The sequence below is a fragment of the Canis aureus genome, chromosome 2, assembly GCF_053574225.1.
Source record: "Canis aureus isolate CA01 chromosome 2, VMU_Caureus_v.1.0, whole genome shotgun sequence".
NCBI classification, from domain to species: domain Eukaryota; kingdom Metazoa; phylum Chordata; class Mammalia; order Carnivora; family Canidae; genus Canis; species Canis aureus.
Window position 1 is genome coordinate 72062829 of NC_135612.1, and position 19695 is coordinate 72082523.

Genomic DNA, 19695 nt, shown 5'->3' on the forward strand with positions numbered 1-19695 from the left:
GGGGCATTGAAAGAAGATTGAGCAACTAGTTCATGCATTCATTCAACAAACATGGAGCCAGGGTTCTAGGCCCTGGGACTATGTCCACAGGACACCCAGTGCTGGGGGTGGTCACATGTGGTTGGCTCCCGGACACATTCTGAATATCTGGGGATCCTCACACTCACACACAGGAGGAGTGAGAAACGGGGCAAGTGGAGCTTTTCAGCTTGCCTTGCCCTCCTGAATTCCCGCAGGAAGCCCCGAACTCACTCCGCAGAACCCTGGCAAAGCCGGCGATGGCCCAGACCACCGGGATCCCCTCTGACGGCAGGAGGTGGAGGGGGACACAGGCCCGGCTGACACCCATCCAGGACCCCGGACACAGGATTCCAAGATGTCCAAGGAGAACATGGTGACAGGCGGAGCCGGCCTGAACCCCGGCCCTCGGCCCAAAGCCAGCCCGGTTGGCCGAACCCTAGTCAACCTCCAGCCCCGAGTGTGGGAGCCCAGATGGTTGAGGTGGCTGGGTTTGGGCTGGTTTGGCAGGAGGTCACGTTGAAGCTACGGCGAATTAACACAGAGAGGTCAGGTGACTCACCTAGGGACACACAGGTATTAAGAGCAGCCCCGTGAGCAGGCCCAGGTCCATTGGCTCCTGCTCCAGGGCTCCTTCTCTCCCCTCAGCTTGGTGCCGGGAGGAGCAGCAAGTTCCCAACACAGGACCGAGGATGCCAGGGCCCAGACCACTTGGGGGTAAAAGGAAGGAATCGGTGGCTCCGGGGGGCAGCAGTGTCCTGTGATGCCTGTGGGCAGAGAGCACCGTCCTGTCTCAGGACCGCTCCCAGGCCAGGCCCAAAGGTGTGCGGAGCCAGAACACGGCCCTGTAGTGCTTCCCAGGCTGGAGGGCTGCACCGGGGTGGGGAGGCATCTTGTCTCCTCCACGACCCACTGGCCTCTGCCTGCTGACTTGGCACCTCTGGGTCTGGGTCTGCAAATCATGGCACGTGGGCTACACGGACCCTTTGTGTGGACTCAAAGATACCCCTCCCAGGGGGTCGCAGCCTACAGGCCTCTGCGTGAACTTGTAGAGGGCAGAGGGCACCACCACTCCCTCCAGACAGGCACAGCCTTCGGGCAAGGAGAGTAGGGCTGGGCCAGATGCTTTGTTCAGCATCCAACCTGAACAACCAGACGCAGCAGCCCTGGAAGAGTGGGGAGGGTGGCTGGCTGGCTGATTCCTGCCACCGGGCAGTGAACCCCGACTCCAACCCCCGTGGGCACTGTCTGATCCAGCTCTGTCCACCCCGAATCCGGGACAGCACCAACACAACAGGCTAACAGCACAGATGGCACCTCAAGGCGTGTACGCAATAGTGAACCATGGTTAACGACAGGCAGCTGGTTCCCTACGGCCCTGGGACACAACCCATCAGCTTCCGCCCCAGGCTTCCCCTTGCGTGCGTGGGGGCAGAGGAGATTGATTCTTGGGTCTGGTCCAGGGTGAGGCAAACCGCAGGGCGCCCCAGGCCGGCGATGGGGATGAGGGACGCAGCGGCATCTGGAGCAGCCGGAGCCCGGCGCCCCGCTCCACACACCACTCCCCCCACCCCCCACCTCACGCCTGTCCCAGCCCCAGCAGGCGGAGCTGCCAGGCCTAGAGCTGGGCTCCGGAGGGCTTGGGAGCCCAGGGGAGCACTTAGCTGAGATTTATAGCTGACGGGAGAGTTGCTGTGCGTGTGTGCGCACATGGAGGGGAGAGGGAGGAGGGGAAGGAAGAGACTGGGAGGAGGGGGAGAGGGAGGGAGGGATTAGCTCCTAGCAGGACATCCACCACGGACCCCCTGAGCAGAGCAGTGCAGCAGAGGGGCAGGGCTTTGGCGCCTGCAGGCCTGCGCTGGTGCTGGGGGCTCCCCACCCCACGGGCGCAGTAGACTCAGGACAGAGCCCAGGCTTCTCCACGGGCCTCATCCATAAAGGGCAAGGGACACTGCTCAGCCCCAGGAGCCATAGAGCCCCACGAAGCCTGGTGTGCGCCCCTGGCAAAGGGAGAGGGGGAGCACAGCATCAACCAGATGCGCCTTCCCTCGCCTGAGATGTGGAGGCTTGCTGCCAGGGACGCGAGTCACCACTTGTCCTGTTCACGGAATACAGACCCTCAGGATGACCTCCTGCAGAGCTCAGAGCTGGAAGGAACCTTCTTCAGACCTGTTTCCTTGTATCGGAAAGTCAGCACCGTGAACCCCGTGCTATTCCCCTTTTCACCTGGACTACCAGGGAGCTCAGAACTCACTTTTCCATTCAGTTTTCCATTCTTTTCTTTCTTTCTTTTTTTTTTGCCCGGAGCCTCAGGACTTGGTGTGGTATCCTCTTAATACAAATAACTCTTCAGCTCTTCTTTGGCCCTCTTTTTCCTCTTCTGGGATATAGATTCTTTTTATTGTCTCCATGTCTTTTACTCCAGGTGTCTCTAGCTCCTTCCTGGAAGCAGGCAGGAACACGTGTGGCATGCACGGGGTGGGGGTGGATTACAAGGGTACAGATGTGAGGACCTGTGTGCCAGGAGGAAGGAAGTCAGGTTCAGAGCCCTACACAATGGGACTCAAATCCTGGCTCTAGCAGGCTGGACCTCCAGGAGCCTCAGTTTTCTCAGCCACAAAATGGGCAGGCTGCTGCTTTCAGGACTAGATTCACCAGCCGGTTTGCATGGGCTGCACCAGCACATGTAGGACCCACCTGGTGACTCTGTCTCAGTCTCCCTTGCCACCTGCCCCCCTTGATCAGCTTTAGGTCCTGAGCCTCAGCTGATCCGTGTCCCAGGGCCACCCTCTCTCCTGCTCTTGTCTCCCTATCACCCTGCCCGAAGGGGTTTTCATTCTGGTTTTCAAAAATCACACACGCAGAGATAAAGCAGTGGCAGCATTTCCGTAGCCCCCACCGTGCTCCAGGGCCCATTTTCAGCGCTCCTGGGACATGGCTGCACTTGCCCCTCAAGCCCTCCCTGGGAGGTAGGGGCCCCCATTTGACAGGTCAGAAAACTGAGACACATAGAATTGAGCTGAGGCAGGGTATTTGCCAGGCTGCTGGGCCTCCCGCCTATCAGCATTAGAAGGAGGGAAGGAGGGATACCCAGGGGCTGAGCAACGCAGACAGGGCACTTGTCTCAGACACCAGACACCTGGCAAGGCTCTGATGAGGTGAAACAATGTTAGGCGACATCACTTCCTTTTTACAGGAGGAAACCAAGCCTCTGTGGGGCTGGGAGCAGTGGAGCTGGGTAGTGACCGCAGGTGTCTGCAGCAGCTGCTACACGGGGTCATCTGCCCCAGCTCCTCCGGCCACCTCTCATTTCCTAGGCTCCAGCCAGGGGCTTCTACCCTGGGAGCTGGGGTGTCAGCCACCAAGCATGGTGCCCAGCACAGAGCATAGCTCAGAAGCCCTAGGTCTCTTCCTGCTGGTCTCACCTGGGCCTCCACCTCTGCCCTGGAGACTCTAACACCCTCTGTGGCTCAGCCCAAATGCCACCTTCTCTGCTCCAAGTCCCCAGGGCCATATTACCATCTGTCCCTGGTGGCCAGACCCCAGCTCCCCTGCACTGAGGTCACTCATGCCACACGTCACATCCCAGCCAGGCTGTGGGCGTCTGTGAGATGGAAACCTGGACCAGTCCCTCACTGGGGTTGGGAAGCAAGCACCTGCTTACAAACTCTCATCTCCCCACTCCAGAGTTCCCCAGGGAGGGCAGGGTCCCCCCTTGGTCTGGTTCACCATCTCCAACATATCGCCTGGCACATCTGGGGCTCCAAGGTAGATGCCGAGTTGAAAGGACACATCTCAGAGTGATCACAGGGCTGTGCGCAACCAGGATGCCCCAGCATTGCAAGTGGGGCCTCCAGGTAAGGCGGGGAGTAGGGCTGGCTGGGGCTCTCAAAGGGACCGATCCTTCTCTGCTTCGAGGCAGCAACTCCTTCTCCAGGAATTTACCCTCAGATATACTCACACATGTGCAAAGAGGTACATGTACGAGCATTTTCATGACTACACGGGTCATGAAACAAAAGATCAGAAACAATTCAAATGCCCATCAAGAGAACTGGTAGGATCCAGACGGCAGAAAACAACTGCAACAGAAACTCAACTGTTTTAAAAAAATGAGAAATACATGCTCTGATGCAGGATGATCACCAAGATATATTAAATGAAAAAGCCAGGGTGCAGAACAGTGCAGCGTGCCTCCGTCAGGGCATCTATGCGGCCGCCTGTGTGCTACCGCGGACAATCCATCAGCATCTCTGGAAGCATTCAGAAAAAACTGGGGCCTATTTGTGCAGAAGGGAACTGGGGAAAGGAAGAAACTTGCACTGTGCACACACTTCTGTGCCTTCCAAATTTTGAAGAATGAAAACGTCTTACTCATACTAACAAGTATAAGTAAACAAGAAGTCACAATAGGATAGCAAAAAAGGCAGCACCTTCTTTCCAGCACCTTCCAGCCCAGGATTACAGAAACACAAGTATGCCCACCCTGTTTCCCACCCCTGATCCCACCCCAGACCTTTGCACAAGTGGTTGTCCTGGTCTGCCTGTCCTTCCTCCCTGGCTGATGGCTGCTCATCTCCAGGACCCATCGTAGTTGACACTTCCTCCAGGAAGTCCTCACTGACTGTTGGCTGGTTAGCCACAGCTTTGTGCCCCAGGACCCTGTGTTCCCCCCACGGCACCTGGCCCATGGCATCATGCACATCTGTCCACCAGGAGCCTGGAGCATGGGAACCTGGAATGAGAACCCCCTGCCCCAGCAGTTGCCCAGGGAAGTATCTGCTGAGCAGAACCTCTGCCACTCGAGCAAAATGCCTCCCAGGAGAGCAGGACAATGAATCAGGCAGCGGGGAGACACACTGCACTTAACATTTCCTGCTGCTTGGCCACGGGCCAGGCCAACCCTCTCATCTGATTTGCTTAAAAGCCCCAGGTGGGGCCCTTTTGCAGTAGTGAGGGGCGGGGGGTGTGCATTACCTTGCTTGGGTTCGGGGCTTCCCCTCAGCAGAGCCTGGCCAGGCGATCCATAGAAGGCCACCGTTGTTGCTTGCTGACAGCCCATCTGACAAATGGTTTTCTGTCTCGGCAGCCTGGGCTGATCCATCCGGCTGCTCCCCAGAGGCCTCAGGCCACTCACAGTGGTGTTCCCGGGATGACACCAGCTCCTGCATGCCGAGTTCCTGTCTGACCCCGCTCAGTCACCCGAGCAGGTACAGCCTCCACGCCCAGGGGGACTGACCAGACTAGGCCCTGGACACATTGGGGCCACCCGGAATAGGGGGGCAGCCCTGTCCAAAGGCTGGGGTCTATGGTTGAGGTGAAGAAAATGCCAGAGTCCTCCATCTGCCAACACAAAAGCGCCATCAGGGAATCACAGCACAAAGCAACGACTAAGCTTGAGGTGCCCAGAAGTGCCAGCCCCAGGCAGGAACTCGTGGCTGGGTTAAGAAGTGGTTTCTGGCTTCGGAACATGATTTATGACAGCATCACCATGTATGCTGCAAAGGTTGCCTTGGCTTCCCGTAATGGACTTCCCCAGCTACCTCTTCCACCGAGGCCCCGAATATGAGCAGAAGGTGGGGGAGGAAGGGGAGCTCTCCAGTGATAGAACGCAGAGCACCCGGACCTGGTAGGAGCATCCTGGAGACCAGGCACGGCCTCCAGGCATCCGGCGGCTGGGCAGTGCGGTGCAGCTGGCTGTGTCCTGGCTTCCCCTGGGTGTAAACTCTCTTCATCATATTCCCAAAGCTCCGAGCTGATGGTGGCCTTGGCCCAAAATAAAGGTGGGAAAAGTGCCAAAGGAGGAGGTGACACACTGTTAGCGACCAGCTCTGCAGGACGCCGTGCTGCTGGAGATCCCCAGGGGGTGGGGGGGGGGGTTTGACTCGCAGTGATCTTACAATAGTGTTTTCCAACACTGGGGTTCCTTGAGCGCTGATGTTGGGGCCACAGAGCTGCCAGGAGGTCCCGGAGGTTAGACACTGACCACATGTTCTCTGTTCCTGCTTCCCAGCGCCTCGCCGAGGACCTGGCCTGCACGGGACCGTTACCACTGGATGCTAACTGAACAAATGGATGGTGTGATGACCCATCGCACAGCCCCTTGGGCTAATCAAGATGGTAGCAGCTCAGTGTACCAACACTTGCCTGATAGCCCTGCTTTTCTTACAAATCAGTGCCCACACCTCCAGCGTCCCTCAAAATAAGTCCATTTGTTTCTGTCACTGCAATGTGATTAGGTATATAAGATGTCAACATTATGGGAAGCTAGGTGAAGGGGTGTATGGGAACTCTCTGCACTTTTCAACCTCAGAGTTAAACTACATTAAAATAAAATCTGCGGGCTTTGACTGCTGCCCCGGGTGCCCTAGGTTTCTTGCCCTGGAACTTCCTTGTCCCTAAGTGACAAGAGCTTCCAGGAAGCTCCAGCTCCAGCCCTGGAAAGGTAATCCAGACCTTTCCCTCAAACTCTCACCAGCTCTTTCTAAAGACAGAAACGAAGTCTCTGACTGGTGAACCCGGGGACACGATCTGGGCATTTGTATTTCAAGCTCCCTTGATTCTCTTGTTGGGTAGACTGCCCTCAGGATGGATGCATTTTCCTTCTACCCCTGAGTCCTATGCCTGGGTCAGGGCATGAGTCCTGTTCTCGGGGGAAAGGGAGAGGTGCTGGACGAGATGAGGCGGTAACCCCTTGCAGCTGGCTTGGCAAGGAGCTGCTTTGCACACTTCTCCTTCGGTGACACATCCAAAGTTCAGTTTCATGCCTTAAAGACTTGCACCTGCTGTTCCCATTGACTGTAACACCCTTACCCACCTCACCCAGCTGTACACTTCACTGGGTTTAGGGGCTCTGCTCAGCCCTTCCCTCCTGAATGACATCCATTCTCCAGAAGGAGCCCTTCCCTTCATCTTGCATCTCATGGCACACTTAACCATGGGCTGCACAGTGCTCAGTTCATCCAGGTGTCCCCCGTTGCCATGTGAGCTCCTGGGGTGAGAACCAAAGCTGGCTCACCTCCCTCACCCTCACATTGTATTTCCTGGCATTCATTGCATGTCAGCAAGTGTAAGTTGAAGGAATGGGCTTATTAGAAAGTTCTGATTGGTTGTAATGTTTTAAAATGTAAAATATATAATTACTTAAGTCAAGCATTTCATGTAGTAGACAAAAATCTTTTAAAACATGGGGAAGAGCCCTGAGGCCAGGAGCATAACAAAACAGGTCTCTATGGCTGACCATGTTAGGAGCTATCAGACCAGTGCGGGGCTTCCCCAACCCCTGCGCTGTTGGCATTTGAGGCTGGATAATCTTTGTTGTAGAATGCTGTCTTGTGCATTGTGACATGTTTAACAGCATCCCTGGCCCCTACCCATTAGAAGCCAGGAGCACTACCTCATTGTGATGACAAAAATGTCTCTGGACATTGCCAAATTTCTCCCTGGTTAGGAAAAATCATGCCCAGCTGAGAACCATTGGACCCATCACTCAATAGGTTTTGGTACAGTAAGTATTCTCTTTGCTGCCTTGACATTAGCCAAAGCCAAAGCCCTCAGAATGTGCAAGCAGAGTCCAGTATTTCTCCCAAGCTCTGACAACCAACACAGAGCTCTGAGCCAGAGGCAAAACCACTTGCCACTGAATGAGGGCTTTGATTGCTACCAATTTCTTAAAGCAGTGTCTGAAGGTTCTGCTTCAAATATTTATGGAGTCTATGAAATGGCCCCAGAGCGTGAGTGGTTCCATTAAATTTATAACTCCAGCGGTGATTTATTGACCTGCGAATTGCTGCAAATGCTTTGTCTAAGCTCTTTGTGGAGAGCCAGGATCCTCGCAGGAGTCAGGAGCTCAGGGGGTGGCGGGAGGCCATCGGCTCGGAGGAGGATGGGACAGGATGGTCCGCCTTCTTCTCGCCAGGATTGTGCAGAGAGTGCTGTCTCCACGGTGGCGGTAGCCAGGCACGCTCCAGGAGCAGGCGTCAGCCCTGAGGGCAGGGGAAGCTGGAGGCAAGAGCAGAATCAAATGGTCTTTGCTTCTATTTGTTCATAAAAGCCCCCCGATCCCACATTTATCCAGGGAGGAGACGGCAATGATAAGGAACACTTATTGAGCACTTCCCGTACCCCACGCCAGGGCTCCTCCTTCATTGCTCAGTTCCTTCTATTACACTTCAATGAGGCGTACAACGTCATCGTGGTGCCACGGGTGGGGAGCTGGGGATGGGGGCGGCTCCCACCACATCATCCAGTAAGTGTCTGCCAAGATAATTGCTGATGGGTGTCCCTATAGAGCAAGTGTCCGCTCGACAGTTTCTTGTTCGCAGGGTTGAGAGATGGTGACCATCCCATCAAAAGGAAATCGGTGTTAACTGGACGCCGACCTCATGCCCAGCACTGCCCATGGCTCTTGTCAACGAGCTGGTTGACCTGTCTCCACGGAATCCTCCCACCAGGTGGTCATCAGGCCCGCACGACGGATGAGCAACCCGGAGACTGTTTCACAGACTCTAAACAGCTTACTTAAATCTATGTAGCTCTGAAGCGACCAGCTCGATGCCCAAACCCAAGCCCACCCGACCTCAAAACCCCTTTCTGGAGCTCCACCAGGGGCTACTGTACGGTGCCAGCCCTCCTCGCCCAGCATCCCGCATTTAGCATGCACCTTCCCTACAAATGACAGGGAGGGAGGACCATTGTGCTCAGCAGTGTGAGTCCCACTTACGTCCCTGCTCAGTCCTCTGGGAGGGTGACTAGCGGGTCTGTGCTTCACCAGTCAGACAGAGTCAGGTGGAGCAAGCTTCTCCAGTGACCCCAGGGGCAATAATGCACGCTCACTGCCCTCTCAGCACCACCCAAGGAGGATGGCTGAGAAAGGCAGAGCAAGACAGGAAAGGCGGGGACGGTCACCGAGCACTGCCCTGTGTGCCCCGCCTAGACCAGCCCCTCCCCCGGGGTGCTCCCCACCCAGCAGCACAGGCAGGCAGACACACATGCAGGTCCCACCGCAGAGATGGAGCTGGAAGAGAGGCCCACACAGCTGCCAGGGGAGCACCCAAGAGGGAAGTACCCACAGCACACTCATGAGCAGGAAGGCTTCCTGGGGGAGGCAGTGTCTGAGCCAGACTTTTTGGGAAGGAGCAGGATTCTGAGGCGTTAAAAGCTGAAGGTAGAGAAATGCACACATAGAATGCAAACCGTGACTTAAGGAATCTGGACTTGTCATATTGACAATAATAGTTTAAACCCTATGAAAGCACAGACTTTGTAGGAAGGGGGAGTAGAATATTTCATACGGTTCAACCTACAGCGACAGTGGACATTTATTGAGCCTCTCTGCTGTGCCAGGTATCACGCTAAGCAATTTATACACATTGATTCATTCAGTCTGTAACCCAAAGAGGCAACAATATTATTATCTCATTACACAGATGAAGAAGGAGGCTCAGAGAGGTTAAGTGACTTGCTGATGGCCACACAGCTAATAGGAAGCAAAGTCAAGATTCAAGCCCAGGCCGCATGACCCTTGAGCCTGCCCTGTTCACTACTACAGTCGGCTGTTAAAACAGGACAGATGAAGGGTCTTCTGTGACAGAGTGACATGATCAAGGTGATGTGACATAGGGACAAATATTTCTTCGATCACTGAAGATTTACCAGCCTTCTCAGGATATTTTTGTGTATTTTTAGGCTTCCCCCTGCTTTGTTTTCTCTCTAAGCTCAACCATAAAATAATAGAATTGTAACATATGACAAATTTTGTTACTATCCTTCAAAAAGGACCTCATTTTGCTGATAGGTCACTGATCCCCTGGAGCAGTTATCGAACAAACTCATTTCACCCCAGGAATCCCTTACCCTGAGCCAGCCAGGATCGACGGCTTGCAATCTGTTTTTCCGCAAGGCAGAGGGCTCTGTTCCTTGATGTCCTTTACAACAGAGCTGGACCAAGACTGGGCAGGGGTGTGACGGTGCAGTGCTGGGGGCTGGGAACGAGGTGCTGTGTGACCCTCTAGAGAAAGAGCTCACCAGCCCCCCCTAATTATTCATGAAGGCCTCCCTCCGCCAGGTGCTGGGTAAAGCCTGGGAACAGAGATATCGACAGTGACATTCTATCATCTTGCTGCAGAGGTGCAAGACATCCTGTGGACTTGAAATTACATCCACTTGAGGAAGGGTTTTGATCCAGTGGCATTCTACATGTGTGGCCATGATTTGGAAAGTTAAAGAACAATCGAGAAATTCAGAGCCCTAGGAGTGTGAAGGTGCTCTTTTAGTTCATTCATTCATTCCATTTCTGTTCTAACCACCCCCTCAAGAGGGTTACTCTCGGTTTCTGGCCAGCACCACCTACATGACACCTCTGAGGGGTTTTTCCTCACACTGAGCTCCAGACTGGGCTGCACAGGAGGCAGGAGGGACTGCTCCCATTCCTCCGGTGAAGGCCTTGCATGACCTGGCCACTGAGCTGCCACCGCCGCAGCTCCAGAGCCAGGCTGCCTGGGGTGGACCCTAGCTCTGCCGCTTACTAACTGTATGACCCGGAGCTGGTGGTTTACCTCCTCTGCTCCTCACCTTTTCTCATAGGAAAGGAGCTAATGCTGATACCTACTTTGAAGGCCCCTCGTGAGAATGGGAAAGTCAGTGTATTGCACATAGCAAGCAAGCATCGAAGAAGCAGGAGTGGGGGTTTTCTTTTCCCATTGTTCTCATCCACATCATCACTGGGATCCCCTAGACTCCACTCTACACCTTCTAACTTTGTGCCACAGTCACGTTCAACTGCCTGCGGTTCCCCAACCCTGGGGGAGCACTCACCCCTCTGTCTCTACAGGCATCACTCTCTTTGTCTAGGATGCCTCCCGCCTGCTTGTGATAAGCCAGGCCAAAGATCAAAAGTCAGAGGGAATTTTACTAGATAAAGACCAGAGCTGGAAGAAAGTTCTCCTTGCTAGGGAATAAACCTGTAGACGAGGAATGTAAAATGAAAGTCATCAGTCAAGACAAAAAAAGGTTTAAGAAGGTCAGTAGCAACAGCTAGCATTTATTGAACACCTCTCTTGTACTCAGTAGAATAGAAAGTACCTTACGTGTATGATTTTGTGAAACAGCCCCAACAATTCCAAGAGGGAAATATTATCTCTGGGTTTTATTTATATATTTTTAAAAGATTTTATTTATTTATTTGAGGGAGAGAGAAAGCACAAGTGGGGTGGGGGAGGAGAAGAGGGAGAGGAAGAAGCAGACTCCCAGCTGAGCAGGGAGCCTGATGAGGACTTGATCCCAGGACCCCAGGATCACGACCTGAGCTGAAGGCAAATGTTTAACTGACTGAGCCACCCAGGTGCCCCTGTCTCCAAGCTTTAGATAAAAAATTTTATATAACCATGGAGACAGGAGAGAAGCCACAGGAATAATAGGTAGAAAGAAACCAACTACAGGCTGAGATAAAATGCTAAGAATAAGATCAGTTGCCTCCTGAGCATCCCTCTTGTCCAGACACATATTCAGCCCGGCTTCCCTGGTTTTGCGCTCCTACTAGCCGCAGGCGCTATTATCCTATGTTACAGATGAAGAGGTGGAGACATAGACACGTTAAATAATCTGCCGAACATCACACAGAATCACAGCTGGAACTTGAAGTTAGGCCTCTCAGGCTCTACTTCTCCTGGGTCTAATGGGTTTTCTCTGGGAAAAGAAAGGGCTGCTCTGGCTCCAACTGATTAGGACGTTTTGGACCAAACCTCCAGTAAGTACTAGAAAAGCAGGACGGAATAGAACACAGTGTCTATTTAAACCATCCAAGAGCCTCCAAGATGGTCAGGATCTGAGGTACTAAAACTGGAAACAGGAGACATGCCGGGAGTAGTTGGCGCAGCCATGGAAGCTGTATTTCCCTCCAGGTGAGGGCAGGGCAGGTGGCAGTGGAGGGGTGGAAGGATAAGCAGAGCTTTTGAGAGACTCATGGATTGACAAGGGCCAAGGACGGAAGACACTGATAAACACTATAGGCTTCTGGTCGAGACCCCTAAAGGCTATGCCCGTGAGTAAGAGTGAACAGGAAGGGATGCCTGAGTGGCTCAGTTGGTTAAGCAACTGCCTTCAGCTCAGGTTATGATCCAATGGTCCTGGGATCAAGTCCTGCATCAGGCTCCCTGCTCAGCGGGGAGTCAGCTTCTCCCTCTCCCTCTGCCCCTCCCTGGATCATGCTCGCTTGCTCGCTCTCTCTTAAAAATAAATAAAATATTTTTATAAAACAGAGCAAACAGGAAAGAAAGCAGACCTCACAAATACTGAAACTCATCTCTGAACCAGGTATGATGTAAGGAATGGTCTGCCCTGGCCTTGCTCCTTGTCATAAGCAAAAGGAAGCCCTCTCTGGATGAAGAACCTCAAATTATGTCTGTAGGTTTTCACATGTGATGTCCAGCACTCAATGAAAAATAACCAGACACAGAACACAGGACTTGACCAAATATACAAATTAAAAAATAGATAATAGACAGAGACTAGGAGAGGTTTCTGTAGGGCTGGGTATTTTCCAGTTCTCAACCTGGTGACAACTTTTTGGGTATCATTCCATGATAATTCATTGATCTGTACACTTACAAGTGGTGTCTTTTCCCACATGTGTGTCATGCTTTTAATGAAAAAAACATCTAAGAAATTAGATGACTGATGTCTTCTCACCTTCGGAGAATCCAGTCGAGCCATCTGTGCTGGCCACTCAGCCTCAGGAACAGGCCGGGATTCTGAATGCAAAGGTCTTTGGATGCTGACACTGTCCGTTTTGAGATTCAGGAGGGATTTCTGAGCTAGAAAAGAGTATTCTCAGTCAGGCCTCAACCCAGAAATCTATTCCAAAAATCAAAACAGAGCCTTAGAATAACCTTTACCAGTCTCTGCCATTCCAAGATCCCCATGTCCCCTGATGGAGTCCCTCTCAGGTGCCCTCAAATCCTTGATGGTCCCATCATTGTCGTGAGTATCCTAGAAAACTGCCTGTCTGCCTTAGCTTTCCCTCACCAGCTGCCAGCTCATTCAACACGGGGACCACCACATCTGCAAAATCCGACCCATTTTTGCAAACCCTGCAACACCTACCTCAGCTCTGGTACATGGCAGCCTTCCAGAAATATTGACTGAACAAGCAACTCAATCAGTCTAGCATTTCCTTCCTTTAAAGTTGAGGAAGCTGAGCCCAGAGAAGGAAGGACACTTGTACAAATCAGTGGCATATGCAGGACCAAGTGGAATTTATAACCTTCCAACCGTGAAAGCAGATGCCAACTCAGACTGCAAGGAGAGGAGAGGAAGGTACAGGAGGACAGGCCCAGCCTGACCAGATAAAGACAGAGGAAAGATTTCTCTTTTGGGGTCAGGCACTAGACACTCCTGAGAAAGGTCCTCTCAGCCTCCTTTAGAAGATAAGACTCTGGGGCTCAGAGAGGTTAATTAACTCATCCAAGATTACACAGCTGGTAAGTACAGAATCCTGTAATAAGGATTGCTAGATGAGGGACCCCTGGGTGGCTCAGCAGTGGAGCATCTGCCTTTGGCTCAGGGCATGATCCCGGGGTCTGGGGATCAAGTCCCGCATCGGGCTCCCCGAGGGGAGCCTGCTTCTCCCTCTGCCTATGTCTCTGCCCCTGTGTTTCTCATGAATAAATAAATAAAATCTTCTTAAAAAAAAAAAAAGAATTGTTGGATGAGCAGATCTCAAGAACAGTTCGGTCACCTAAAAGCAACACCCCCATGCATTCTCCATGTTTCTATTGAGCCCCTGATATGAACATAGCCCTAAAGGATCCTTAGAAGCCTCCCTTCCCCCACACTGAGAGCCTGCTGCACTTCACCGTGAAAATTCTGCCCTCCTGGGTGCATCTTCATTTCCTTTTTTATAATAAAAATAACAGAGCAAAAGCCATCACCCCCTATTACCATCTTTCTAAGTAACCACTGGAAGAACCTGAGTTTACCTGCTAGAGTGAGCTGTCAATCACCCAGATGTGCTTATATAGCTTTATCACTATAATCAGCCCACACATTCCATTCCCTATCTTTTCAGAACTTAAGAGAATATCATCATTCCTATGGTTTCACATGGTGCTTAGCAGCATGATTCTAGTGACCAACATCTCATCGAATCTATGGGTTATTTAACAATGTTGGAGGTACGCACCCTCACTTTCAGCCCCCACCACCAGTTTTTCATTATTAGAAATGCCCTGGCAAGTCCATTGAACTTCTCCACACAGAGAATTATTTACTTAGGATGAATTTCCAGGAGTAAAACCACAGGGCTGAGGAGTTCAGCTGCTTCTGCAAAGACAGTAGTTTTCCTACTGTGTTCTGCTTATGCTGGGAAGCGAGAAGGCAGGGGGTGGGGGGAGAAAGTGGGGTCCCATTCCTCACAGCCTGCGCTTGACCCTGGCCCACCTGTCAGGTCGTCCTGCTGGTTTGGACCGTGTCTGAGCACACAGATATTCCTTTATTTTATTTTTAAAAATATTTTATTTATTTATTCATGAAAGACAGAGAGAGAGAGAGAGAGAGAGAGAGAGAGAGAGGCAGAGACACAGGCAGAGGGAGAAGCAGGCTCCGTGCAGGGAGCCTGATGTGGGACTTGATCCCGGGTCTCCAGGATTAGGCCCTGGGCTGAAGGTGGCGCTAAACTGTTGAGCCACCCGGGCTGCCCTACACAGATATTCCTAATTGAATATTGCACTGACCTCCTACGACTCCTGCCTTCTCAGACTCGACATCCAGGTGGTGGCTGGTCTGGAAGAAAAGACACCTCAGCACTTATTCTGCATGGCCCAGGAGTAAAAGCCTCACGCAGGTGGCTGCGATTGGAATGAAGCAGGCCCCCCGCCCCTCCCTGCAGACAGCACATTCTCTGGTCAATCCACCCATCCCTCCTCTGCCCACGACCCACCAAGGAGGAGGCTTTGCTCTTAGGGAATACAGGTGAAGAAAACGATTGCATTTCCTTTTCCCAAATTAAATCTCCAAACTGAGCTTGTGATTAATGTGTTTTAGAAACTGCTGTTAAAAGTGGAAAAATTGAGGGCAGCTGGATGGCAGGGTTTCCAGGGGGAATAGTCTTTCTCCAAGGAGGTCCTGCTGACACCTTGCAAGAGCCAATTGCTGAGCTGTGCCTGGGGTCCCTGGCTCATCACCCGGTAATTTGGGTCATGCTGGGAGCCGAGTCCCCCGCACCACCCCATCTGCTGGGTGGGTATTCTCCTGGATCCCATGACTGCACAGGGTCCGCAAGAGGTGGTGTGGCAATGGCACCTCAGCTGCTCAGACTGGCAGCCCCCAGTCGGTTCAATAAGAGCAGTGCTGACCTTCAAAGCAGGTCAGATTCCAGCCCAGCAGCCCAGACCTCACTTCCTCATGGAAGATTCCGGTGGGGCAGGGGGTCTGTGTGCGGTATCGCTGGGATACCTCCCTCCCCCAGCACCGTGTGCACAAGTATTGGCATCAGCTGGCCCCTGCCTGAAGGCCCCGACACACGCTCTCTCTCTTTCTTTGATGAACTTCCAGGTGTATGTCATGACCTAATTCAGATGTCCCCTCCTGGATGAGGTCTTCCCTGACTTCACCGGGGAGAGTTCAGCCACCTGCCTCTCACATAGCTCCTCCATGCTGTGCTGTGACATCTGGGCCATTTGTCCCCTCTAAAATGGATTGACGAATCCAGGGCTAATGCACAGGGGCACCGATTATGGCCTGACCGCAATCCACACCACTCTTACTGGAGCCTTTGGCACTAGGCTCACTGCCTCTTCTCCACCAAGCTCTTAGCCTGCTGCGCTTATATCCCCCCGGACGATGCGTGCATTCTAGTACCGTCACCATTCACACCCCCGTGTCCTCCCTCCTGGAGGTCTCCAGGCCTAGGGCACCTTCGCTCTGTCCTTCCAGCTATTACTACCCCCCTATATCCTTCCAGGCCTGGTGTGTATGCCTCCTCCTGCAGGAAGCCTAGTCCCCATCAAATCCCTCCTCTCTGCTCCCTGCCAGTGCTCCAAATGCACCCGGCTTAGAGTTAGTCTCATTCGATGCAGACTCCTTTAACATGAGAACGAGGTTTCCTTGACCTTCCTATCCAGAGCAGCCTCGGATCCATTCGACTGGCTTCCAGGTGGCACTGCATTCGGCACGTGATCGAGGTTCTAGAGATCCTCCTCTGCTTTCTGCTCCTCATTTATCATACCAGCCTGGAGGGGCTCAGAGCCAGGCGCTTGCAGGCTGAATCCTGCCACTTCCTGATTCCAAGGTCGTGGCCAAGTTAGTGGAACTCCCTGAGCCCTGTCCTGTCCATCTGTAGAATGGGCATACTAGTCTGTTCCTGACATGGTTTTGTCAGGATACAATGAGAATGGATGCCTACTGGACGCTCCACACAGGGTAGCAGACAAAGATTCACCCTACATGCTCTGCCCACACTGTCACCCCCACCCCACCTCTCTCTTCATGTAAACTTTTGGGTGGGAGAATATTCTAAACTTCGTAAAAGGCAAAAGCTAAATAGAAAATAATTGCCTGGATCCTTGGAGGCCCAGGTTTGGGGTCGTTGATTTTAATGAATTAGGGGAGTTTAGGGCTCCGAGTCAGTCTCTCTGCTTCTTTTTAAGATGAGATTCTATTTCTGAAGGCCCATATATAGACGTCGTTGATAATACCCAGAGGAAAGCAAGCCTTTTTCAGGAGGTGGAGAGAAGAAGAAAAAAGCAAGGCAAGAGGAAGAGAAATTAGCAGCTCCCTTGCTGGGGCACCTGCATCTTCCCAAGGCCGTGGTCCAGGGGACTCTCCACTGCTGGCACCCCAAGCCCTGGCCTCCCCTTGGGACCGCAGAACTGGGATTCTGCTTAAAGGGACCGCATTGCTCTGTGAGCATCTGCAGGTGACAGTTCTGTGCTGGACATTTGAAGAGGTCTTGCTCGAACTTAGAGCCCTACAGAGGGACTGCAAGGTCCCTGGCCCTAGAGCACAGGGAGGTGAATGGTGAGTGCTATGGTCTTAGGATGGCAATCCCTCAGGGTCTTGGGTGTCTTCATCTGCCAAGTAAACATGTGCTTAGAGTCCCAGGAACTGCAGGGCGCCAGGCAGGGCCAACTCATCAATTCTCTGATGGGACTTTCTATTTGTTGAGCTGACCTTGGGCCAGAACCTGGGGGAGGTGGTTCAGGCTTGGGTGGGAGGGCATGGCACCACCCTAACCAAGGCCATGTCCCAGGTGAGCCCTGGCACCCCTTCTCTACCTCTTCTTTGGCACCTGGGCATCTGCCTCTGAGGAGGAGATAATACCTGAGTATAAACAACAAAGAAAAGTGTCTCATTCTTGGCTTCAGAATGTCAACATTCTGAATGTCAACAGCCTAGGTCCTGGTAGAAGCCAGAAAAAATAGGTGTCCTGGGACTGGGGGTGTGGGGGTAGTGAGAGGTCCCTGAGAGGGTGTTTTGAGCCCCACCCACTTAAACCGAGTTTGGGGTGTGTGTGTGGAATTGAGAGTCCCCTGAGAGATTTTAGGAATCCAAAGAAGGGAAGCCTTTTTTGGCAAGGAGACCTCCCCTTGCTCCCATCTCCAGATAAAGACAGGGAGGTGCCAAGACCCCAGTGTTCCCCACTATAAGATCATGGGAAAGCTGGCCGCGCTGGCCACCAGGAATTCCTCCTGCTTTAGAACCGATGCCTGAGCTGCAGAGAACTAAGCAGAGCTGCAGGAAAGACACCAGGGCCCGTCCAAGGCCTAAGACGTCAAGGGCAGGACAGCGGGTCAGTGGACGCCAGCACAGCACATGGGAGGTCCCCACCCCATCCCCGTGTCTGTCCTGGTCCCTCAGTGCCATGCACTGAATGTCTGGGCTTCCCCAGAATTCATATCCCGCGATCCTAACCCCCATGTGATGGTATTCAGAGGGCATCAGGTCATGAGGAGGGAGCCCTCAGGATGGGATTAGTGCCCTTATAACAAGAGACACCTGGCCGCTCTCTCCATCACATGAGGACACAGCGAGAAGGCAGTCGTCTGCAGCCAGGAGGGGGCCCCTGAAGGTACCTACTGACCCGAATGACCTGCTCCAGGCGTGAGCACCCTCTCCAAGGCGGGAGTGTAGATGGTCATAGCCCTGCACCCCAGCCTGCCAACCCCAGGTGTGACCCTGACCAGCCCTTTGACTGCTCCAAGCCTCAGTTTGGGCTTTGGGGGGATGAAGTGAGCTAATCCATGGAGAATGCTGGCCCAGGGGAAGGGCTGAGCCTCGACCATCATCACCACTTCCAGTGAATAAATGAACGGTGGACTATCCGATTGGATCCCAGCCCAGTCCACACCTCGTACCCCTCGGATGCCTGTGGTCAGTGTGGGTCTCCTCCCAAGGGCAGGGGCCAGACAACCGGAGCCCCCAGGGTCCAGGCCCTCCCAGGGATGTTTCTGCAAGGCATCACCTGGTACATACGGCACCCCCGCTGCCCAGCCACAGTGTATCCTCTGCTCTGGCACATGCCACCCTGAGCTCACCAGTGTCTCCCCAGCCAGCTGGGCAGCACTCCCAGGCTGCAAGCCTGAGTCCAAAGCCTCCATCGGGAATTCCATCTGTATCCTCTGAAATGAGAGTCAGAGCCCATAAAACCCACCTCCTGCCCAGCTGCCAGCAGGAGGAGCTGCCACCACCCTCACACTGGCCCCTGGGGCTCTGCTTGGCCGCCTGGCCCTTGGTCCTCACAGCCCAAGTCATCCGCTGTTGAACTAACAGAGCTGCTATGCACAGCCCGGCCTGGCTCTCACACCTGCTGGATCTGCCTTCCCGAAGCCCAGGGATGACCTCTCCCACACCAGCTCTAGTCCCCACTCACTACAAGTGACCTCCCATCCGCTGCAGTCTCCCACCACTGCTCCCTTCAGCACCCGGCCCTCTGGCCAGCCTGGAGCTCCCTTGCTTTCTTAGACACGTCACTGCCTTATAGCTGCCCACTGGGGGCTGGCCTTCTGGCAGCAAGAGGGCCCGATTCAATGAGGACCTGGGATGCGCCAGACCCTATGCTGCTGCTCTGATTCCCAACAGGCTACATGCACCCACTACACCCCCCTTCCCACAGGCCCGTGATGGCAATGGCTGGGCACAGAAGCCACCCCGCCAGGATCAAACCCCAGCTGGGCTCAGGCAAGCAGCTTCACGCAGAGAAAGCCGAGCTGGAAAGCTACTCACAGATATGTCTTCAAGCAAGACTTGTAGCTTCTGAGCCTCGGGCTTCTCAACTGGGGAAGAGATGATGATGCACCTTCCCCGAGAGCGGACCTCTGGAGTGAGCTCTGTAAAGCACGTGGGAAAGCCCCCGTGCGCTCTAAGGGGTACATGGAAGTGTCCCCTCCTGAGGCCACAGAGCTACGCACTGGTGGAGCTCCCCGATGCCAGGGCGCACCCTCTTGAAAACTGCCCACAAGAGGACCAAGTTCCTACCCTGTGGGACCCCCTGTACGGCGTGCTTAGCGGATTATCGGTCTTCACGTCAACTCTGCTTTGTAGGCTGTACTGTTCCCATTTTACAGATGAGGCTCAGAGCACGTCAGAGTCTTCTTGCCCAAAGACATGCACATAGTCAGTCTCCCTCCTGTTTCTGCTTCTTTCACGACACTCACTATGACTTGTGATTATCCACTCCGTGGG

General features: G+C 53.4%; 1 protein-coding gene and 1 long non-coding RNA gene across 8 annotated transcripts in view; one reads left to right on the plus strand and one right to left on the minus strand.

Annotated features, from left to right (window-relative positions):
- The window catches only part of C2H4orf50 (chromosome 2 C4orf50 homolog), a 113137-nt gene that overhangs the window by 52056 nt on the left and 41386 nt on the right, over window positions 1-19695 (minus strand). For 4 of the 7 annotated variants that reach the window (XM_077878690.1, XM_077878710.1, XM_077878692.1 and 1 more), the window contains 4 exons: window positions 14748-14796; window positions 12706-12830; window positions 4996-8019; window positions 2273-2531 (listed from right to left, as the gene is read on the minus strand). In XM_077878690.1, coding sequence (XP_077734816.1) covers window positions 7771-8019; window positions 12706-12830; window positions 14748-14796 — 423 coding nt within the window. In that variant the 3' untranslated portion in view covers window positions 2273-2531; window positions 4996-7770. Of the gene's footprint in view, window positions 1-2272; window positions 2532-4995; window positions 8020-12705; window positions 12831-14747; window positions 14797-19695 lie in introns of those variants that run through there. The other 3 variants (XM_077878708.1, XM_077878700.1, XM_077878689.1) reach the window with 2 other exon arrangements.
- Window positions 7409-15037, plus strand: LOC144301688 (uncharacterized). The gene is made up of 3 exons (XR_013368424.1): window positions 7409-7525; window positions 14084-14189; window positions 14772-15037. It is a non-coding gene; the product is annotated as an uncharacterized LOC144301688 (long non-coding RNA).